This window comes from Perognathus longimembris, chromosome 3 (assembly GCF_023159225.1).
Source record: "Perognathus longimembris pacificus isolate PPM17 chromosome 3, ASM2315922v1, whole genome shotgun sequence".
Taxonomy (NCBI): Eukaryota; Metazoa; Chordata; class Mammalia; order Rodentia; family Heteromyidae; genus Perognathus; species Perognathus longimembris.
The window spans coordinates 2,074,193-2,095,992 of NC_063163.1; the positions used below are offsets into that span (position 1 = coordinate 2,074,193).

The 21,800-nt window shown below is 44.1% G+C and overlaps 1 protein-coding gene across 1 annotated transcript in view; it reads right to left on the reverse strand.

Moving 5' to 3' along the window:
- Nucleotides 1-21,800, reverse strand: part of Myo16 (myosin XVI) — a 328,439-nt gene that overhangs the window by 101,760 nt on the left and 204,879 nt on the right. Inside the window, exons 22-23 of the mRNA XM_048341097.1 lie at nt 17,778-17,930; nt 16,714-16,914 (exon numbers count right to left, since the gene is read on the reverse strand). Coding sequence (XP_048197054.1) covers nt 16,714-16,914; nt 17,778-17,930 — 354 coding nt within the window. The remainder of the gene's footprint in view (nt 1-16,713; nt 16,915-17,777; nt 17,931-21,800) is intronic.

Sequence of the window (21,800 nt, forward strand, 5' to 3'; positions counted from 1 at the left end):
GCCATCTGCAGTCTTTAAAGTGAAGTGAACATTGGGATGCTGGGACGGGGGTCTCTGAGAGACGGTGGCGCTGTGTCTGTCTGAGCTGAGTGTCAATGTGTCGCGTCCCAAGAGGCCAGAGCAGCCAGACGAGGGTCAGGAGGCTGATGAATTTTAACACCTGCTGCTGGCAGAAAGGTCCCGGGGCAGAGCACCCCGCACAAAGGGTCTCCTTGGTCCTGAGCAGAGCAGGATAGAACCAGGGAGGAAGCAGAATGGGGACACCTTGTCTCGCTTTCCTTCCCGCTTGGCCGTCAGAGAAGGCAGCGTGCGCATTTACATCTGCTTCTCTGGCGGTGTTCAGACACGTAGGCCCAAGGCAGGAGGAAGGGAGAAGACACAGAGCCGGAGGCAGACAGGAAGAGTCTGGGAGGCGTGGAGGAGAAACCTAGAGAAAGGCCAGAAGCTGACCCCTAAGAGACATGCCTCCCTCCTACATGGCTTTAAATTCCCAGCGCCCGATCCTTGCAACGCTGAGCGAGTGTTTATTCCCGGCTGTCACAGGGGACCGAACGGCACAGAAATCTCCAACCTCCATGTAGATTCCACATGGCCCGATGAACGTGGAGGCCGAGACTGATTGAGCTGACAGGTGACCCAAGAGCTGAAGGCTCTCAGATATAACAAATGATGCAGTTATATAGCTGGGCTCGCGTGAGAACGTGGCAGACCCGGTTCTGCTGCGAGCTGTGTATTGTGTGACACACGTGTAGATTTGTACATGTGAGTTGGTTACACTCAGTTTTGACCAAGTACAATCAGGAAAAAATACTAACTTAAAAAAAAAAAAGCCCAAACAAATATTTTTGCCTTCCTGTCCACACATAGCCTAGCTCACTCAGTGCAGAGAATCCTCAGCCCGTCCTGAACTGTTCAGAACATTGTGTTCTCTGCCTAAGGCCTCCCTGCCCTTAACGTCATAAAAACCTGCCTCCCCAAATGCGCTGGCATCAAGAAGCAAGGGGTTTAATTAAATTCTAAAGTGAAAATGAGAGATTTGTCTAAAGGTGCAGTGTCTTTAGTAGTAGTTGGGCCGTGTTATGGGGAAACTGAGGCAAACCTCCAGGGTACAGACATGAGCTCCTGCATTCTCTGCAACCAGAGATGCGGGGTCACTGCGTGTCTACTGTGTGTGCACTGCGGAGTGTGAACGGTTCTGTGGAACGGAGAGCGGCCGTTCTCAACAAGGACACCACGCCGCCCTCGGAGAGCCTGAGCATGGCTGGACACACACGGTCACAACCGGGGACAGAGCAGACAGAGACGTTGCTAACCGTGCCTGGTGGTGAATTATTCTGTCCAAACATCCACGGAACGGACGTGAGAGCCCTTGATGAGATAGTCTGGGTTCTCTGTGCTTCCTCTGCCTGGAACAGCCTTGTCCCATAGAAACACGGGGGCTGGGGGGCGGGGCGGGGGGAAGGGAGCCTCACCTCATCTTTATAACCCAGCCTGGATCAATGTGAACCTTTGCAAGACATCTGCTGTCCCAAATTTCCAGTTTTAATTTGTAGAATGGTCGTAAAGGTACCTCACCACATCGTGAGTGCCGTGATGTAATACATAAGGATGTTCTTTGCAGACAACCAACAGGCTTGTTCGAGAACTCGCTAACTATAAAACCCTTTGATTCAAATCGCCCCAGTATGGAAAAAGTTCGAGTGGGTAACTCGATATAAATGATTAGACACTACCAGAACAGCTTAGTATTTTATCATGATACAGTAATAAAAATGAAAATCTGTAACATAAAATGGCTACTCCAGTATCAACATGTGAACAGGTAGTATTTTTTTCTGGTCTCCAATCTGAAAGCATTTCTAGAAGCATCCCTTATATATCTGAGTGGAAAAAAACGACCTTGAAGACCATGCTAAGTGCCTGGAGGGTCATATGTGTAGTTCATTAGTGTGGGATTCATTTCAGGTATTTCCCCAAGGATAGTGTTGAGAAATACACACAGATGTGAAATGGACATTTGAGCATGTATGTACACACACTCCCACAGTACATATATGTGCATGCACATGCAATTTTTTTTAAATAGTGATTTAAGGAAAAACTACAACCAGATTTTAGCTATGGTCTTTTAGCTATGATAATGTCTTTGATCTAAAAAAATTTGCTTTTGAATGTCTTTGCTTTAACAAATTTTGCTATTGGTTTTGTCAAAGGCAATCTAAAAATCTAAAAAGAATGGCGTCGATTCACGATAAATCCTGTGCATGTTGAAATCACTTTTAAATTCTACGTTAAACTTTTCATTCAGAGATAGACAGGTAGACCGATTCTGTATAACCTTAATCAGTTCAATCAGTGGTAACATCTACCTACTGAATGTTGATATGGATTCGTCCAGCGAAACTACAGAATACTTACCCCGAATCATTTTCTGGGCATATTTACGGGTCTGTGTTGGTTGAGTCTCTCTGCGTGGCTCTGTTTCTGGGTTCTTGATTCTGCTCCTCGGGCCTGTGTCTCTGCCTCTTGTGAGTGCCAATGCTTCACAATCGCATGTGACCTCCCGGAGCTGAGTGCTCCCACCCTCTGCTGTAAATGATCACGGTAGCTAGCTGTCTCGGTGTCTTCACCTTTCCACAGAAGTTTTCGAGCAATCTTGCCCATACCTCTCTAGTTACAAAAGTCTTGCTGTGTATTAAATCTGTATTCCATTTTGGGAGGAACTAATTCTATGTCAATTATTACTAAATCGGTCACTTACTATTCAGTCTTCCGACCATGAACATGACATGCCTCGCTTTCCATTTCAAGTGACGATTTCTTTCTCCACTAGTATGTGGTTTTCCTCACTCAATTATCTTCATGTTTTCTTACAGTTATACCTAGGGGGGGTCTATTGTTTATGATTATAAACGCTATTGTGTTTTTAAGTTATAAATGTGTTATTGAGTGCCTATAGTTGCTATATGGAAAGGCGATGGAGTTTTCTAAAATGTTCGTGTCGGATGTTGTGACTGTTGAACGTACTTATGACTTCTAAGTTTCTTTCTTTTTGGTAGATTCCCTGGGACTTTCACACTGGCATTTATGTCATGTATAAACAAGCATGGCTTAATTTCTTCCTTTGTAATCTGTTTGCCTTTTATTTTGTTTCTTGCCTCATTAGACTTGCTAGAAATCCAAGGCCTGAGCAGATCAGAGTGGCTAGAGTCGGCATTTGTGCCGCATTCTCAATCTCAGGAATAAAATATTCAGCCTTCACCCTTGAATATACTATCCACAGGACTATTGTGGGTGCCTTTGCCCAAGTTGAGGTGGTTGCTTCCATGTTTATTTTTCTTAGAGTTTTTGTTAATGAATGGTTGTTTATCAAATGCTTTTATTCTGTTTTCACTGATACTGTGGTATTTTTTTTCTTCTCTAGTATTAATATAGTGGATTACCTTGATCAATTTTGAAGTATTGAATTAGTTTTGCACTCCTGGAAGCAAATCCCCAATTGGCCATGACAAATAATGCTTTTACGTATTACTGAGTTCTACTGGCTAACATTTGAAAGCATTTTTAAATCTACATTCACAAAGGGTATTCATCAGCTATGTCCTATACATAGGTGTATATCATCAGGTGTGTCATAAATGTCTGGTTTAGGTACCAGGATAACACTCGCTTTATAAAACAAGTTGGGAAGAGTTCTGTCTCCTCTTATCTGGATAGGCTTGTGTGAAGTTGTGTGGGTTTCCCTTTAAACTTTTGGTAGAGCTTCCTAGTGGAACTCTCTGACACAGCCAGCTTTCTTTTTTGGGGGGCAGGGAGGTGGATTTAAAATGACAAATTCATTTCCTTGACAGGTTTATTCAAATGATCTATTTTATATTGGGTGATTGGAGGTAGCGTTTTGTTCTTGTTCAGGTTTTTGAGTAACTGGTCCTTTTCACCTAAATTATTAACTGTCGTGTGATCTTCTCTCTTGATGGTATGGTCCATAGAGATATTTCCTGATTTTTGCTCTTTGTTTCTTTTCTCTTTCTTCTTCTGTGCCAATCGAACTAGAGGTTCATCTTTTTATTTAATTGATGTTTTCAACGGAATACCTTGTCTTTCATTGGTTTATCCATTGACATTTGTCAACTTCTTTGGTCTGTTCTTCATCATTGTTTTCTAATTGCTTCATTTGGGTTGATTTTGCTCCATAATTTTTCAGGTAGAAGCTTATATGACTGATTTCAGAATTTCACTATCCCCTAATATATCTCTAATATATGCACTCAGTGCTGTCCCATTTCCCTTTTAGTACTGTTCTAACTGTGACTCTCAAATTTGATATAAAATGTTCATTTTCATTCAATTTTCTATGTTTATTTTGACCTCCTTTTGAAGATTTTCCTCTTTTCCTCTTCTCATGGATCATTTAGAAGGCCACTGTTTGTTTTCCAGGCATTTGGAGATTTTCCTCTTCCGTTGAGTTCCAGCAGATTTGCTCTGTATCATTTCAATTCTTCTGAATTTGTTTAGTTTTGATTTTTGGTCCAGCGTATGCCCTAACTTGACACATGTTCCGTGAGTGCTTTAAAATTGTGAGCTCCACTTTGGGTGGCTTACATCGCCTGTGAGCACTGAGTCGGTCCTGACGGCTCTTGGCACTCAGTTTTGTGCCCTTGTTCATTGGCATCCAGTTATTCTCACTGTCGTCAAGAGGTGTGGTGGACATGTCCAGTCTCCTGTATGTCTACCGGCTTCCTCTGATGGCACCAGCCGGGAGGAGGGCCCAGCCGCATCCTGTCATCCCCCCAAGACCTCCTGGGGCGGGACAGGCAGGAAGAGTGAGTTCTCAATCCCACTGGTGGAAGTGGGTGTCCCGCCCCCCCATGCTAGGCTCCTGGAACAGACTTCTGGGACTGTGGGGTAGGCAGTGGGAGGAGGCAGGTGCGGACACTGCCCTTGCCACATGGGGTGAGGTCTTCCCCGCTGTGTGGAGACCCTTGGCCCCCGCCAGGCCCCACTGAGAGGACCCAGTGCCGGGAGCACAGGCACACAGCACGACTTCACTTGCTCAGACCAGGCTGAAGTCACCAAATAAACCCATCCCTTTCAAAATTGCACACATACACACACACACACACACACACACACACACACACAGAGAAAAATGCGATTTTCCTGAGTGTAACTACAAAGGGTCATTTGCTTCGTAAAATGTATAATCAACTATATGGACACAGCCTAAAAAACGTTGACATCCCTGACTTGAGTCCCAGAGTGATCTGTGTCATCTCTTACAGGCCGTTCCGCAGGCCGCTGGAGCCACCGGTGGACCATCCCTTACGGCCGTTTTTAATCAGCAGACCCTTGCTTACAACTCTGTAGAAGAGTTGCTTCAAGATACCAATATTTTTCTTTGCAGGGGAAACGTGCAGCCCCCTTAATCCTTCCATCCGTGGTCCGGCTTGAGCAAAATGGCTGTCATGGGGAATGGCAGTCCAGAGGCAGCAAGTGTGCAAGGAAAAGACGCGGGGGCAGTGAGGAGCCCACGCTAGATCCCTGGGAATCCACGGAGAGGAAGGTGCGAAGCCACTTGAGTAGGTAGAATACATAGAGGAATCCAGTGCAGGAGAAACAGGATCCGTCCTCGAGTCACGCATTTAAGGATATCCTTTAGAATAAGTCCGTTCAGCAAAATGACTCAAAAGAAAACTTAGCATGGGCTGCTGTCTCCGCAGTGAGCAACACTCGGTGAAGCACCTGCAGGTGGACGGCTCGTGGGGATGCAGCAGGAGCCAGACAGAAGTGACAGCAGGCTGCGTTTGGGGGATGTACTCGCTGTAACACTCTGCATGGCAAGAAATGCAATTAAAAGATAAATCATGTCAGCTATATAGGAAAACAGGAAGGCAGGGGACTCCTACCGGGGCTGTGAATCACAGCTCATCAAGACACCAGTTTCCTGGCTTCATGAAGAAAAATAGAAGCTGCAAAATGCGACGCCCAAGCACTGAAGGCCACCAGGCTCTGGCTTGGCTCCTCACCGAGGAAACCGGGATCCAAAGGGAGCTGGGCGGCAGAAAGAGCGCCGTCCGCTACCGTGCTTGGATCCTCAGAGTTTCCCCGGACAGAAGCCGCTGGCTGCCTTGCCCTCCGTGCAGGGGGCGGGGGGCAGCCGTGAACTCCGGGGACTGGTGCTCAGTGGGGGCCAGGCAAGAATGGAAACACTAGCTGGAGTCCCCACGGCATGACTGCTCCGATCAGCACATCTCGAAACGGGGTCCCAAGGCTCCCCGTCCACTCGTACTTATTAATGTCAATACACTTCAGCATTCCTGCAGGGAGTGCTGATAACCAGAACTTGCTTCTTTCCCCACGGAATCCCCGTTGGACGTGAAAGGCAAAGCGCCTCGGCTGGAACAAGCGAAATGGTTGGATATAGAAGGAGCAGTGGATTGTGGGAAGAGGTGACGCTCGTTTCTGTGTGGCCTGTCAACCTGCAAACTTCCTGGTGAGCTGAACGGGGGTCTGTGGCTTGGAAGTGTATCTAGCCAGCCTCTCCAGTCCGACAACTTCTCTATTCAACTTCCAGCTGGCCTGTGTCCCCTAAACGTCAATGATTTGATAAGTACAATAAAAACAGAAACAAAAGCAAAGCATTGGCTGAAGGAACCGAGGATATGAATATAAAAAATAATCACCAGTGGACACCACCTCTTCAGATTTCCAAATTGCCTTTAGTGTGGCTAACACCGAAAGTTATGATAACAAAGCCATTATCAGATTAGGAGATTAGGAAGGGTCACATCTAAGTCTGGAATAAATTAAGGAAAACACTTGAGATTACTCTTGCAATGTGTGTATATTTATAAAAATTGGAAAATGCTAAAAGGAAGAAGATCAAACATGACGAACAGCCGAGGATCAAGTTGGGTTATCTCTCTGTCTATGAAATCTAATTTGGCTTCTGCTGTGCTTTCAAGAGCTTGAGACCCTGCCAAGCACTGTGCTTTGGGCCCGTCCTTCCTTGCGTGCCTGATTATTCAGTCCTGCTTGCTGCTAATTGCGCTCCAGGCAACGGGCCTTCCACAGAAGTCAGAATGCAGAAAGCTCTGCTAGGGGCCAGGACAGCGGCAGAGGGCCGTGGAGGGGCCGACACTCCTGCTTACCTCTCCGTCCATGCCGCATGGCCCCAGCTTTCTGGGGCAGTGGCCACCGGTCCAGCTTCTACCTCCTGCCCCTAGGACCCAGGAGAGCCACTGGGACTTTCTGCTCCCTCTGCCTTCTAGCCTCGGGGAAGCTGGTGCCTCATTTTGATTCTGACCTACCTTTCTGTTCTCTGGCTGCCTTCCCAGCTCTTCTTGTTCAACCTGCTACCTGTACTCTTGCTTCCTCTTGAACATTAGTTCATTTTCTTTCTCAGGCAGGACGATGCCTGATCTTTACCTTCTCCAATGTCTTCCTTTCTCTCTTGTCTTGGTGCCAACAGCTTCCATCTTTCTACCTGCTCTGTAGCTCAGAAGAGGGCAGAGCAGGTGCTGTGGTCAACCCTGTCTATATGCTGGAAGAGAAACAATGGAGCTCTTGAAGGCGCAAATGAAAGCAGGGAGAGTGATGTGGGGTGGGAGGGCTGATGGGTAGAACGAAGTGACAAGAATGACTCATTACAGAAAACCCTAAGTGTGAAGCGATCTCCTCTATGCCCTAAATCAATCCTGCGGACAGAGAAGAGTAGATCTCAGCCTCCCTGGTAGGGTGTGCTCACTCCCAGGTGAGAGAAAAAGAAGAAACGGACGAAAGGCAGAAACATCCACATCCCAACTCTCGAATCCTCAGGTCAAACCTGAGTCAAGATGAGCACAGGCAGGTCACTCCTCTCGGCTTGCTTTAAGTTGGATAAGAACTGTACGCACCGCCCCACGTATGAAACTGTAGCTCCTGTGTACATCGCTGTGGCAATGAAGAAATGACTAAACATTTTTAAAAAGAATAAGAATTTAAAAAATTAACTTCTCACGTATAGGAATCTGATCATGTGTCTTAGGCAACTCTTTATTCTCTTTATCATAAGCTCCAGTCGCACTAATCATTAAGGGAGTGAAACGCTCCTGAGGTGGAGGTATGTGTGTGAACTCCATCAAGGGCCCGAGACTCCAGGTGAAGACGGGCTTTGCCAAAATACATCAGCGCTCGTTTCCTGCAAGTGGAAACGTGCCCCTTCGTGCCTCAGGCCTGGTTTCAGCTTCCTGCCTGGGTGGGCAGAGAGAGCCTTCCTGCTCTGGGTGGTGGCCCATTTCCTTCCCGTCACTGAGCGTTGAGATTGGTGAGAAGGCAGGTGTGAAGAACGCACGGTAATGTTCGTTCCTAAGTCCTTCTGGGGAAGCCCAGAAGTCTGCACGTGGCTGATACCTTCCGTATAACACCATGGAAATCCATGAATATGCCTCCTTCAATGTCAAAGCTGGACCTGAGGAACCGAGGGGCCCAGAAACATGGCAGAGCTAATTTTGATTTTGCGTAGTGTCTACGAAGAGGCGAACAAATACAAATGTAAACGAAGCCTTTTCTGCTTGGGTCACGTCTCTGTTGAGTAGCCTCGAAGGGTACCCGTTCAGCTTCGACTCGACAGATTGGGTTGTCCTGTCCGTGGAATCGGGGAGAAGTGACAGGAAGCCGCCCTCTGACGAGCCCGTCTGCTCTTCTGATTGAAAGCTTCGCTTCCATTGGGTCTCCCGCCCGCCTCCGTGGGGGAAGGCTAGAAGGTATGTGGTAAGCTGTTGCCGACATGGGTGGAGTTGGGATTCATGGATCGAAATGACAGATGATTGTCAAACTCGGTTTGATCAAAGCTAAGGTATTGTCCTTGCAAGGAGAAGAAGGAAAACTCCAGGTGCTTAACAGACAGTCTTCAAAGCAGCAACAGCCTTGCTGTCCCCGACACTGTCCTCTCCCACAAAGCCTGCGGCGGAGATCACAGCAGAGCACACTGGTTCCCAGGTGCCACAGGCCGGGAACGGGGCCTGCCTGATGGGCAGGGGCCCCCCGAAAGCTCAGCTCTAAGTGACTGCAGGAAGAGACTGCACTTTTCTATCCCTTCCTAAGACTAACGCACAGAAAGTGCACCCTGGTGTATATATGTTACAGAGGCCTTAATTTTTCCAAAGGGAAATGATATCGGAAGGATCTTTTTGAACTGTTCTAAAATTTCATATACCTGTGTGCTCAGTGGCAATAGTAATCGTCAAACGGAGGCATTAAAAAAAATAATTGTTTACCAAATTATTTTTAATCAAGGTAGAGCTTCTCATCACCAAAACAGCCTGTATATTCAATGAGAAGCTGAATGTCACATTAGCATAATTAAGATAGTCATCTACATGCTTTCTCTTTCAGTGCAGGTTTTTGGTGTTGTTTTTTTTTAATGGTTTCCCTGGATGGAGAAATATCAAACTCTCCGCACTTCTCTTTCATAGAAGTCTTTCAGGTAGAATGGGAAAAACAGAAAGATTCCATACCCTAGCAGCCCCAGGAAGGGAGGGAAGTAACATCACGATTTATAAAAATAAACACTCTGGCATGATTTACAAAAGCGTAGTTTTATGTAATGTAAATATTTATAGGATATATAAAAGCACATTTATAAGACTGACAAGCCAATATTTTTGTTAAACAAATCAGAGCTATTTTGCTACATCATTTGAAAAAGTCAATTGGCTCACCAATATTCTCAAAGCGATGCAGTAATTCCCAAGACGTTTCCTGTCTTTAAGATCTCCGACTGACACATTAAAATTCTGCTCATCAAAGCATGACTTTCCATTTTTTAAAAAAATATTTTATTGTAAAAGTGAGTACAGAGGGGTTACAGTTACATAAGTAAGGTAATGAGTACATTTCTTTCTGGACAGTGTCACCCCCTCTGGCTTGCTCCCCTTATTTTCCTCCATCCCCCACCCCCTCCTCCCCTCCACCCCCCCCTCCACTCCGGGCATGGCTTTCCTCTACTGCAGATCTTCAGCTATTGGGCAGATAGGAAACACCCTTTAAAAACACTCACTAGTGGAAACACCCTTTAAAAACACTCACTAGTAAAGAATCTTCTCCCATTCCGTGGGCTTCCTATTTATATTGTTAGCTATGTCCTCTGCCATGTAGAAACTCTTAAGCTTGATGCAATCTCATGTATCCAGTCCTTTGATTTGCTGTGATTCTGAATCTTTAGGGAGTTCTGGCCTGTGCCTAGGAGCCCTAGAGTGTCCCCTACTTCTCCTTGTAATATTTTCATGGCTTCTGGCCTTACATTGAGGTCTTTGATCCATTTGGAATCGATTCTGGTGCATGGTGATATGTAAGGATCTAGCTTCAGTTTTCTGGATGTGGAGAGCCAATTCCGTTAGCGCCATTTGTTGAAGGGGCTGTCTTTCTTCTAACTTGTGGTTTGGCTCCCTTATCAAATACTAGTGGGCTGTAGGTTTATTTCTGGGTCTTCTGTTCCATTGGTCCTTAGGCCAGTATCAAGTGGTTTTTATTATTATGGCTTTGAAATAGAGTTTGATTTTGGTATTGATGCACCTTCCACTCTATTCTTCCTGCTAAGGATTATTTTACTAGTTATTCCATATGAATTTTTGAATTGCGTCCTCTACTTCATTGAACAATGTCGCTGGAATTTTGATGAGTATTGCAGTGAATTTGTAAATTGTTACGTATTCCAGATTTCACCAAGTTAGTTCTTTTGATCCAAGAGCATGGAAGGTTTGGGCTAGGTACTGCTAACTTAACACATTATTTTCAGCATAAGCTTGCGAGGTTCATAATTTTGTTTTATTGAATCATAAATTTCCTGGCCTTAGAAACAGAGGTCTTTGTCACAGAGTCACATAGAAATGGAACTGAAAGTCAAACCCAGACCAGGTGAGTCCCGTGTCCTTCTCTCTATTCACACATTCTGTAGATGAAGGAGTGAATATGCAGTGGGAGAGAAAAACATGAAAGGACTTGTAAAGTGAGGTAGGCGACTTCCAACTCCTAGCAGCTGAAGAGCATCTTTCAGATTTGTGTCTCCACAGAACCACAGAATATCAAAGGGTTTTGTGGATGTAATGAGACAGAGATCCCTGCTGGTCTGAGATGGGTCCTATCTACTTGTGAAATTCACGAGGAACTACAGACACCCACAGAGAGAAGTGCTCAGGATGATATGCCTACAAGCCACGAATGTCAATTTTTGGCAACCCCCAGAATCTCGGGCAGAGGCTGGGCATCTCCTAAGGAACCACCAAAAGGAGTTTGAACTTCCATTCACCAGCACTGTGGAGGAACAAATCCCACTGTTGGAAGCCACTCTGTGTGTGGTTCTTTGCTATGGGCAGCCCTGGGAACTAAGAGGTAGCTGTGTGACGTCTGGTGACTCACTGACCCCTACCAAGTCCCGCTCAGGCAGCGAGACTGAGGCACAAGAACATAGTGAAAATACCTCCCAAGTCTCCTTTAAATTGTGAACCTACAATCCAGCACCAGGCATCTTTATAGATGTGGGCAGGGAGAGATGAGATGAGTTTGAATTAATCAAGAACTTGATGTTGGGAAAATGGCCAAGACTTGGAAGGATAAGAGAAAGGGGACTTCTAGGCAAAGAAAATCATATGAATAAGAGATAAGGGGAGATCTGGGGGCCACCTAAAAATAAATCAAATGTAAAGAAATTCTACAAAGTTAAAATGGCTCACGTCTCTCAGAAATACAAAAGTAAAGGAGCCAATGGGTATTTTCTTAATTTCCTATGCATCTTCCTATGTCGCTTACACAAGAGGCTCTGGAGGCTAGAAGCTCTGAAACTTGATTTACTGCTTACCTGACATTTAAATCAGCAGTTTAAGACCAAATTTTAAAACACATAATCACGACCTGTAGTCCAAGCAAGGTAATGTTCATAGCTGCTATGGGATGGATGAAGAACTGGACACCACTGTAGAGGTCAACATTCATCTTTAATAACATTTGTGTGCTTGGGGAGAGACAGGGACGAAGCAGACTGACCACTGTATGTCAGAATGAAAGCGCTAACTTGATATTAAAATAAATTATCCAGGCCCATCACAGTGGGATATTTATCTGAGGTCCAAAGGGAATTGCTTCACCCTAGAACAAGCCATAACTTCCAGGAAAAAATGCCTGCCATGCAGCAAACAAGGGTCATATGTACTCACCATTTACTCCAGAACTATTAACTTCAACTTAAAATTTTATGAATTCAGTCTTTATTGCTTCAGATCACTTTACTATCTCGTATCCCATTCACTTTTATTACACCAAAATTTAGGAAGCTTAAAATACTATTTTCTATCAGAGTTAGTTTAGAGTCACCTTAATGGAAATTCAACTCTCCTAGGAGCCAATATCTTTTTGTCAAGCTATAATTCTTCTTCTTCTCATGACTCTTAATTTTAATAGCCAAGAAAATTAGACAATCTTATTGATTTACTGCTTACCTGACATTTAAATCAGAAGTTTAAGACCAAATCTTAAAACACATAATCACGTATATGATCTAAAATTTTCTAAAGCAAATAATTACCCAAATAATAAACAACTCCCTAGCAACTCCACCAGCCTCCTTCAATCCAAACCCAGGCTCATTAATGAGACCTGGTTAATATTTCATGCACAGCCTCTTCCCATTTGCTTTAAAGTATTTCTGTAATGGTGATTTGAAAATACACTATGCTCCTATGAGTAATAAAAAATTCAAATGTATTTAGAAAATACATTCCACTATAATTCAAATAATGTTGCTTAAACATTTCTAAAAGGACCTTCGAGTATGCAGTGCCTCCAATGTGCATGAGAAGCATGTCAGAGTATTGTAGTTAGGGCTCTCAGGCCAAGTCAGGCTGCCCAGCCCAGGGCCGGAGGTCTGGGACGCCAGCCGGAATGGAAGACATTTTCACCGAGAAGACCAGGTAACATGCAGACCAGGCCGGAGCGTGTGATATGGAAAGGTATCCTCAGACCCATCCACCCGGCCCAAGGACAGACAGAGGCCACACAAACCCAAGGGCACACTAGGACATTGCCCACAACTCGGGGGTCAATTGTGCCTCCCAAGATTATTCAGCAGTGCTATTTCTGTAAGTCAACTTACTGTGTCCACATCTCCTGATCGAAAACAAAATGTGAATATTGCTGTCTACTTAATGCACTAGCTCAAAATCTACGTGTATGGAGCCACATTGGATGATTCGCACATGGGACACTGCTTGGCACATTGCCGCAACGTACATGTAATCCACACCCCGACATGTCAATGAGGCTTCAGGGTGGGGGGGGGGAATCCTCTGACTAAGACTCTTTAGTACACCTCACTGTAATGAATTAAAAAAAATTAATCCACAATAGTGCTTCAAACTGTGAAAACTTGGCTAACAAAATAAAAGTCCTTTTGGAGGCAAATACATGATTCTTCTGGGGTTTGGGCTCAGTGTCAACCAATCAGGCTGCCCCTGTTCTGTTTAATATCTATAGAAACTTGGTTCTATTAGTGTTCTATTATAGTTCTATTAGTTCTATTAAATAGTTCTATTAGTGTTTTCTTTCTATTTTTTTTTCTAAAACCAACTTACATTAAAATTTTATTAGGTGCCCAGGGAAAACATTATTTTAAAACTGAACATAAAAAGTTAAAATACTAAATTCCCATACATTTTAGTGCATAAACATTAACTCTAGTGAATATCTCTAATTGATCTCCAACACAAACAGTCTTTTTTTTTTTTTGCCAGTACTGGGGCTTGGAATTGAAGGCCTGAGCACTGTCTCTGGCTTCTTTTTGCTCAAGGCTAGCACTCTGCCACTTGAGCCACAGCGCCACTTCTGTTTTTTTCTATATATGTGGTGCTGAGGAACCGAACCCAGGGCCTCATGCATATGAGGCAGGCACTCTACCACTAGGCCATATTCCCAGCCGCCAGCCTTCAATGGCAGTTCAAATATAAGCATACTTCCCAAGTTGCAAACCTTTTAGGAAAATCATTTCCCCAATTCATAACGTGTTGTGAGAGTTTACATAATTTCTACAAATTTAATGTTTAAGGTGAAGAAGACATAGATTTAAAAATCTGAACACCAGACTAAATGTCTTTTTTGCCTGTGTAAGAAATTATTAGAGACCAAATCTCTGAAATGAAAGAGAAAGACAATAGCTCTCCGGGGACACGGGCCTCAAAGCCCGCCAAGTCCCTTCCTGTCCTTCCCACCCATCCTCCTATCCCATCCTGGCCCCCTTCATTGTCCCTTCACACAGAGGGAGTCATTGTCTGCTTGCTGCACATCCAGGGGGCCTTCTCGTTCTATTCCCCGGGTCCCTGTGTTGCTTTCCTTAGGATAGTTGCTTACATTCCCCTACTCCTTGTTCTCCCCTGGTGAAACCACCAGGTCACACACGTATCCACGCGGGTATCCACGCATGCTTCTGAAAACAACGGAACTCCTCCACCCCAGCAGCAAGAGTCTTCAGGATCACATTAATTGCCACAAGCCCCACCGACGCAGACGATTTAGAGGTGAGCAGCGCCCCTGCTGCAGCACTCTGCTCACTCCCGTTTCCTCCCTGGGCTGGCACAAACCTGTGAGCCTTGGGAGGGCTGGTGCCCTAAGGTCTGTCTCGTTGGCTCTGCCCACGTCAGCGCGAGCCACGGGCCTGCGTTCTTCTTCCCCGAGAATGCCACCTCTCTGTCCACTGCCACCGCTCCAATTCAGACGCTGACTCGCATTTCTAACGCCCACTTTGTCTCTTACCCATCCTGAAACACATCCTTACGTTTGCCTGAAATGTCACAAGCTGACAATCAAGGGGACTGGACTCTCGGTCGTAGGTACCCACGTGTGACTTGGTCCCAAATAACCGTTTTCTAGACATTTCACCGACCGCTCGATCTTTTTTGAAAGGTAATTTATTTCTATTCGTTGTATTCATGTATCTTTGGGGGTCTTGATTCAGCATGTCAGTTTGTAGGGAAGGTGCATCTCCATCAATATCACCTCGTCCACCCTGAACGTGTTGCAACCTTTTCCAGTCGGATGTGTGTGGACACACGTGTGTGCACCGCTGTGCCCCCCGAGCTGCCTTCCTCCAACACAGAGAGTGGAGGAGAAAGAAGCTCTCTTATCAGATTCCTTTGCAGTCTGATGGTTTCTTAGCTTCTACCCATCAGGGCCATCCCCCTGGCCTAGGAGGCAAAAATGGCGGGAGTCACACAGCTGCGGCGGAGCACGCAACTCCGCCATGAAAGCGTCTACCTTTGCCTCTGGCGCTGGTGAACTCTGAATCCAGTCATTTCTTTAACGCTGAGCCCAGGGTGTAAATATCTCACTTGACCACGTGGCAGCTGTCACGGAAGCAGAACACCTGCAGCCACGCTTCAGTGTAGATGGAACCTCACGGAGCAGACCATTCTAGACCTACCTTCAAGGCTGGGTTCTACGGTGTGGTTTTAAGAACCCCCCCCCCCCCCCCGGACTTTCAACTTCGTTTCCCAACAATCTTTTGCTGTCCTGAATAATTTTCTTCTTACATATATCTCATTGTTTCTCTCCTGTGCCACCGAGACCCAAGCAATACCACAGCACGCCTACCACAATGCCATGTCTTTATCAAAATGTTCCTCCCTCACACAGTTAGTGAACTCTAATTTACTCTTAGAGGTCTAGGTCCCATGGTACCTTCTCTTGAAAACACTTCTGCACTATTTTTGAGCCAAGTGATTGCTTCTCTGCTGGAGAAGGTAAATTTTTTATAATTACTTATTAATAGTATTACCCATAGTGGGTGTCATAGGTGGAATGGGGACAGAGAAGTAAAGAACCCAAAGTGAAACACTTTACAGACAGGAATTGGATGGATAAGACAAACGTAAAATACATGCAGGACAAGATTGATGTGTCAGACTCCCTTGTAGCTATCCCTGCCTGTTCTCTAACTCCCACCCACCCAGCGCTGGCTCAGAAAGCACAGACGGAAGAAAGTAAATAAGTAATAGGTATATATATATATATTAAAGGATGGGTGAGATTTGTATTGTGATGAAGAGAATGTGTCTATCTCAATTTTGAGCTGGCAGGAGTCTAAGGGAGAGTGGGGCATGCAAATAAACTATGAGTGGATTGAAATAAATAACCTGAACAGAAGGTTTACATAGGGAAGTTACGATAGGTAAGTCTCAGGGGGAAAGGTGATTTGGCTTGGAACGTTCTGACATTAGGCTACACAGAGAAGTATAAGAATGGTTATACAGACAAGAGAAAGTCCTAGAAGGATTTGGAGCTTCACAACCCTACTAGAGAGCCAAAAGGACTGAGAATCGATTGCTTTCTTCAGCTGACATGCTCTAAGAAAAATACCACGGTACTGAAGACTGTATCCAGGACAAACAATCGCAGACGCCAAAGTCTGTATTATAAAAGCTACCCCATTGTCTAGAACAGAGCTCTTTGCATGAAGTCCAGGGCTGTCCCTCATAGCTGACGTGGTACCTCCCTACATTCCACGAGAGGATCATGCCACACGGACTCCAAAGATGCTCATGCCTCATCAGACTCAAAGCAAGCAGCAAACAAAGCTGGAGCTTTCTGTTTCCACACCACTCTATCCAGAACCTCAAGCCCTCCACAGCCCCTGCCTAGCATTACTGGCCATCACTGCCAGTCCCAGGTCACCCGGTTCCTTCCACTTACCCGTCCCGCATAGTGCATGACGGTGAAGGCCGTGCCGAGCCCTCGAAGGGCCACGTTCCCGTTGCCGTCCTTCACAGGGGAGTAGACTGCATTCGTGTTCGACGACTCCAGGAGGCTGTGAAGCTTCTTCTGAAGGTTGGATTCCACTGACCCGACCATTTGACTTTCTTCATCCAATACAGCGAGGAAGCCAGACGGCTTCTGGAAGTTAGAGATTCCACGATTATTCGCGCCGGTTATTGCATTGCTGTCCATGCACGCTTGCTTCATTTTATCCCTCTATTGAATCCACCACCTTTCCTTTTAATACCCTTCTATTTCTTCTGCTCAGGACTGTACCCCACACACCTAGCATCGCTCTGATACTGAATACATCCTCACAGTGTGGAGGAGGAGAAACAAGAGCACATCAGAGAATGAGGGAGATACATAAAGGAACTGAGAAATGGTGTCAAGGTGAAACATGAGATACTGTGGTATCTGAAAAGCTTCATGGTGCCTGATGAACCAGTGCTCAAGTGTTTAAGAGAAACTGTGAATAATTCCATGTAATATGTTTCTATGTCAGTCCATGTATTTCTGTTTATATAACAGATTTCTAACTTAGACAAGGTAGGTACTGAGTCACATTTTTAAAGTAACCAGAAACAAGAAAGACAATTGTAAATATCTGTCAATACCCTTAATTTCCACTAAATATTAAGTTTTAGAAACCTAGAAGATAAAGTGGATTTGGTCTTAGACACTTGTAAACAATTTTATACACTGGACACTTGTAACTATCAATGGGAGGTTCTAGTCTTGGTAATAAGAATATTGAGTTTTTAATCTCAAAATTGTTGTCATATTTCTTGTTCTTCCTGTGGGTTGGTGATGTTTTAAGTTTCCCTTTGGGTGGAGGTAACTTGTGATCCTCAGTATAGATTTTGGAAGAGTACAAACACACCATATAATTTCACATATAATGATAGCCCTAAGACAAAATCTTTCTGAAAGAAAATTCTGCGTCTAGTACATTGAAAGGCTTGTACCATGTTAAGAATCTAATTATATTGTGTGAATACCTGGAAAAAGAAATCCAGAACTCCAGCCTGGTTACCAAGAGAATATGCCGTTTCCATGGTAACCCCCTCTTGTACACACTCTGTTTGCTCTTGTAGGAAAAGCACTTCATTGATATAATGGTGCATCTTCTCGTTGGTCATGTTGACACAAAGCTATTGTGGGGGCAAGAAAAACACAACACACAGCATGAGAGGGCAGTGCAGACCCACTTGTTCAATGACACAGCTTCACGCTGGTGAAATACGGCCTAGGGATGTGCAGATCCATTAGTCCAGGAAGACAAAGCACGGAGCCTTGGCTGGCAGAGCTGCTTCGCCCGCAACCACTGCATTTCCTGGTATCTGACTCTGCAACGCAAAGCGAGCACGTGACAAACAGCAGAAAGCACAATGGTAGCGTGGACTTTCAAACATCCAGGAGCATTTAATGACTGTTTCCTAAAGGAAGGTATATCTGAGCGTTTGCCAACAAATGAAGACCCAAGCCGGGTGTGCAGCGGGCCTGCAGAGGCCACAGGAAGGCTTTCTGGGGCACCTGTGTGGGTCTCAGATCGTGGGAGCAGGCGCTTGCTCTAGACACTTAGAACACCGCTGCAGAAGCCCATGTTCTAGTCAGAACAGAGTTCTCCCGCTGTCTGTGTCCCTTCTTTCTGCAATACATTCTTCCCAGGAAGCAAGTGTGAATCTTGTTTTCTTTTTTTAATATTGAAATTAATTTTTGTCTTAAATCACTTTAAAAAAAATATATATATATATCAATTTTAGCTCAAATGAAATCTTTTCCTTTCAGGCTTTTCTTCAGGCTTCCTTTCCTGGTTGCCTGCTTTCTCTAATATATCTTAATGTATATAAATCAAGAAAGACTTTTCTCTATTTACTTACTATCTCAGTCTCTCCTATCTCAGATTCTTCTCCTATCTGTACTTGGCACTACTCAAATAAATTTTTAGTCCTGGCAACTCCACCAAAAATTTTTCAAATTCACCAGTTGCACGAGCACTTCTAAATTCAGGGCTCGTTCTTCAGCACTCATTTTTCTTGCCCACTTAACAGTACTTGACGGAATTGGATCGTCTACTTTTCTGATCTACTTCCTGGCTGGTCTTCCCGGCCTGCATTGCTCGTGCCTTCCTTGCCTGTTTGCTTCTCCTCTGTCTTCTTCCTGACTTCCCTTCCCCAGTACCTCTTGCCTCCGACTAGCCCAGGACTCAGTACTGACTGAGCCTGACTGTTGACCGAATATGTTTCCCCAGTGTAATCTATTATGAAATATGAGTTCAGATAGCTTAAGAACCACATCACACGGTTGCTGCCTTTATGAAGCAGAAAGAACTTGAGAGAGAACTTGTGACACATGGAAGCCTACCTTGGAGCACATCTCCCCACATTTCTGTCCATGAGCACCCCGGCTTGTAGGACTTTCTCCACTCTATTCTATTTGTCTGAAATTGACTAGAATGTTTCTTCTCTCCACTTTGACAACTAGGTTCCATGGTATATGTGAATAACTCAAAGTTATCCATCTTTAGATACAATTGTTTCTGAAATCAGCATACACTTTGGGTGACCCATTTTCTTCAGCAGAAACAGAGTTAGTGTTAGGTTCAGGTAAGCCGATAACATGGAAACACAGGTGGGCTAGAGGTAACAGGAAACCTAACGATCTGCAGGGTTGTGAGCCAAGTACAATTAATCTGAACGTGGATAGAGAGCCAAACACTGCACATTGTACTAGGAAATGGAAAGGATGGCACTCAGGATGCAAATACTGTGAAGGAAATATTCCTTTCTTTTTTGTCACTAACATGGTCTGGCACATTCATTCTCTGATATTAATCAAACTAAGTGGCGACAGACCGAGATCTTCTTGGCTAATTTCCATGTTTATCCTACAGCGTATAGGTCTCTAGTGGTGACTTTGAAAGACAAGACATATTCTATCAAACTGTGTAGCATCTGTACACAGTCATATGCTGATGGTCAAAGACCCATGTTCTTTATCACTTTCATTTCCAGTGAGAATTATGCAAATTATTAGAGAATAAAATTTTGAAATGTAAAGAATTGTTTGATGTGTTCCCTCAAAACTGTGGCAGTCTTTTAATATTGAGGTAAATTTGTAACAGGAGAATAAAAAACATTAAGGCTATTAAAATTTGGGGGTAAAATAGAAAACAAAGAACTCTAGAACTGTTGGAAATTATTCTTTTCTTTAAAAAAAATCAAATGACATATACAATTGGAACATATCAAATTCCCTGATATTAAAAACTATATTGAGATATTTAATACAACAGAAATACCTTACACCTTAACAGTGAGATTTAACAGTGTTTATGGACAGTGTGTTAAGTGCGGCCTATCTTATGAAGTTTTCTTCCTGGCTTTCTTGAGGCCCTGAGAAGTGTACTATGTAATAAAATAAATCTGATAAAGAAAATGACCAGCAAAACCCAAATCAATTCGAGCACTCCACTGAGCAAGGAGTAGCCACATAGTGTGGCATAGTTCTAGTTCTCTCTCTTCCCTCGGCTTTGAGGGTCTCTCATTGAGAACTCTCAGATGGGCACAGCTGTCTTAGCATGCTGTAGTAAAGCAGGTCAGCATGTCCAGAAAGTCCCTGTGAGAACAAGCTCAGTAATCCTTGGCCTCTGCTGTCTGCTGGCCAACATCGCTGCCCTGGCACGACCGAGCTGAACCTTCCCATACAGAAAATAGATATTTCCACTAACACTTTGCTGAACTGAATATTGGTTTCACCGAATTTATCCAGTGGTCAAATCAGAAAGGTGAAGCTGATTGTCCATGTAAATCAATCAAGCCACAGCAAAGAAACAGACCGGAAAGGGGCCAAGTCTTAGCTTCCTTGATCAAGGTCACTCCTTTCAACATTTCCCCCCCACCTTTCTTTTCTCTGTCAAAAGGATTCCTAAAACACACAGCTTTCCCGGGGAACATCTAGGGATTCTTGAGGGCCAGGTACCATGGGGCAGTTCACTACTGTGGCATGAGGTAGTCTTTGAAAAATTCCTGAACTTTTATTGTACTTCATATTCTTTATATTGTGGAGAAAAGCAAAATGTTAAAATGGAATATTAATATCCCATGGGAAATTGAGAGGTAGAGCTAGTATCATAGCTTGGGGACTGATTTTCAGCACAACAGTAGTATTTTCCAGAACGCAATCTTTATTTGTAACAAGTGAGAGGGAGATTGAACCACTGGAAACACTTATTGTTCAAAACATTCTGATGTGCTGTGTACATTTAAAATACATTTTTTTTTTTTACCAAAATGTGCCTTTTCCTGTTTCAGGGTGTTAAAGTCCAGAAGTACTTCCTGAACCTGACCTTCAAAACTGCTCCTGCATGTCACTGAGTTTAATGCACAGACCCATCACCCCAGGGGCCTCTTGGAAGACCAAAACACACTTTGCCCACAGAAAGGGGGCCAACACGTGCTTAACTGTGGAAGGCATGGTTGGCTACGTGTGTCACTCCATCGAGGAAGGACTTCTCAAGCACCTAGGTCTATATACCTAAAAGCCTAAGTCTACATCATCAACTTCCATAGGAAACCATCATTAGTTTTGCTTTCCAGTTCGGACCATCAGAATCATATTAAGGTTTCCTTACCTCTCCAGATATTCCTCGGAGTAGACTTGAATATGAGTGAAAGGCATTCAGAAATGATAATAATTATTAAATAGCTGCTTAATTAGTATGCATCCTTTTCTAATTAAAATGCATGCTTTGTATATTAAATGCTACTGCTAACAGGTTTAATAATCAACATGATGCGCTCCTTGAAAAGGCTCTTTAGTACCAGAACTCGATTGCTTATCCAGATGGGCCATCATTTATATTAATGACAAACTTAATTTCTTGAGTAAATTTTCACCAACTGTTCCCCTTTTATTTTTATTACTCCCTGAAATATATCTCAAGCAAAAATATAATACAGCATGACATACACATCACAGAATTAAAGTAGAAGATTAATTAAAACTGACTCTGGTTTGAG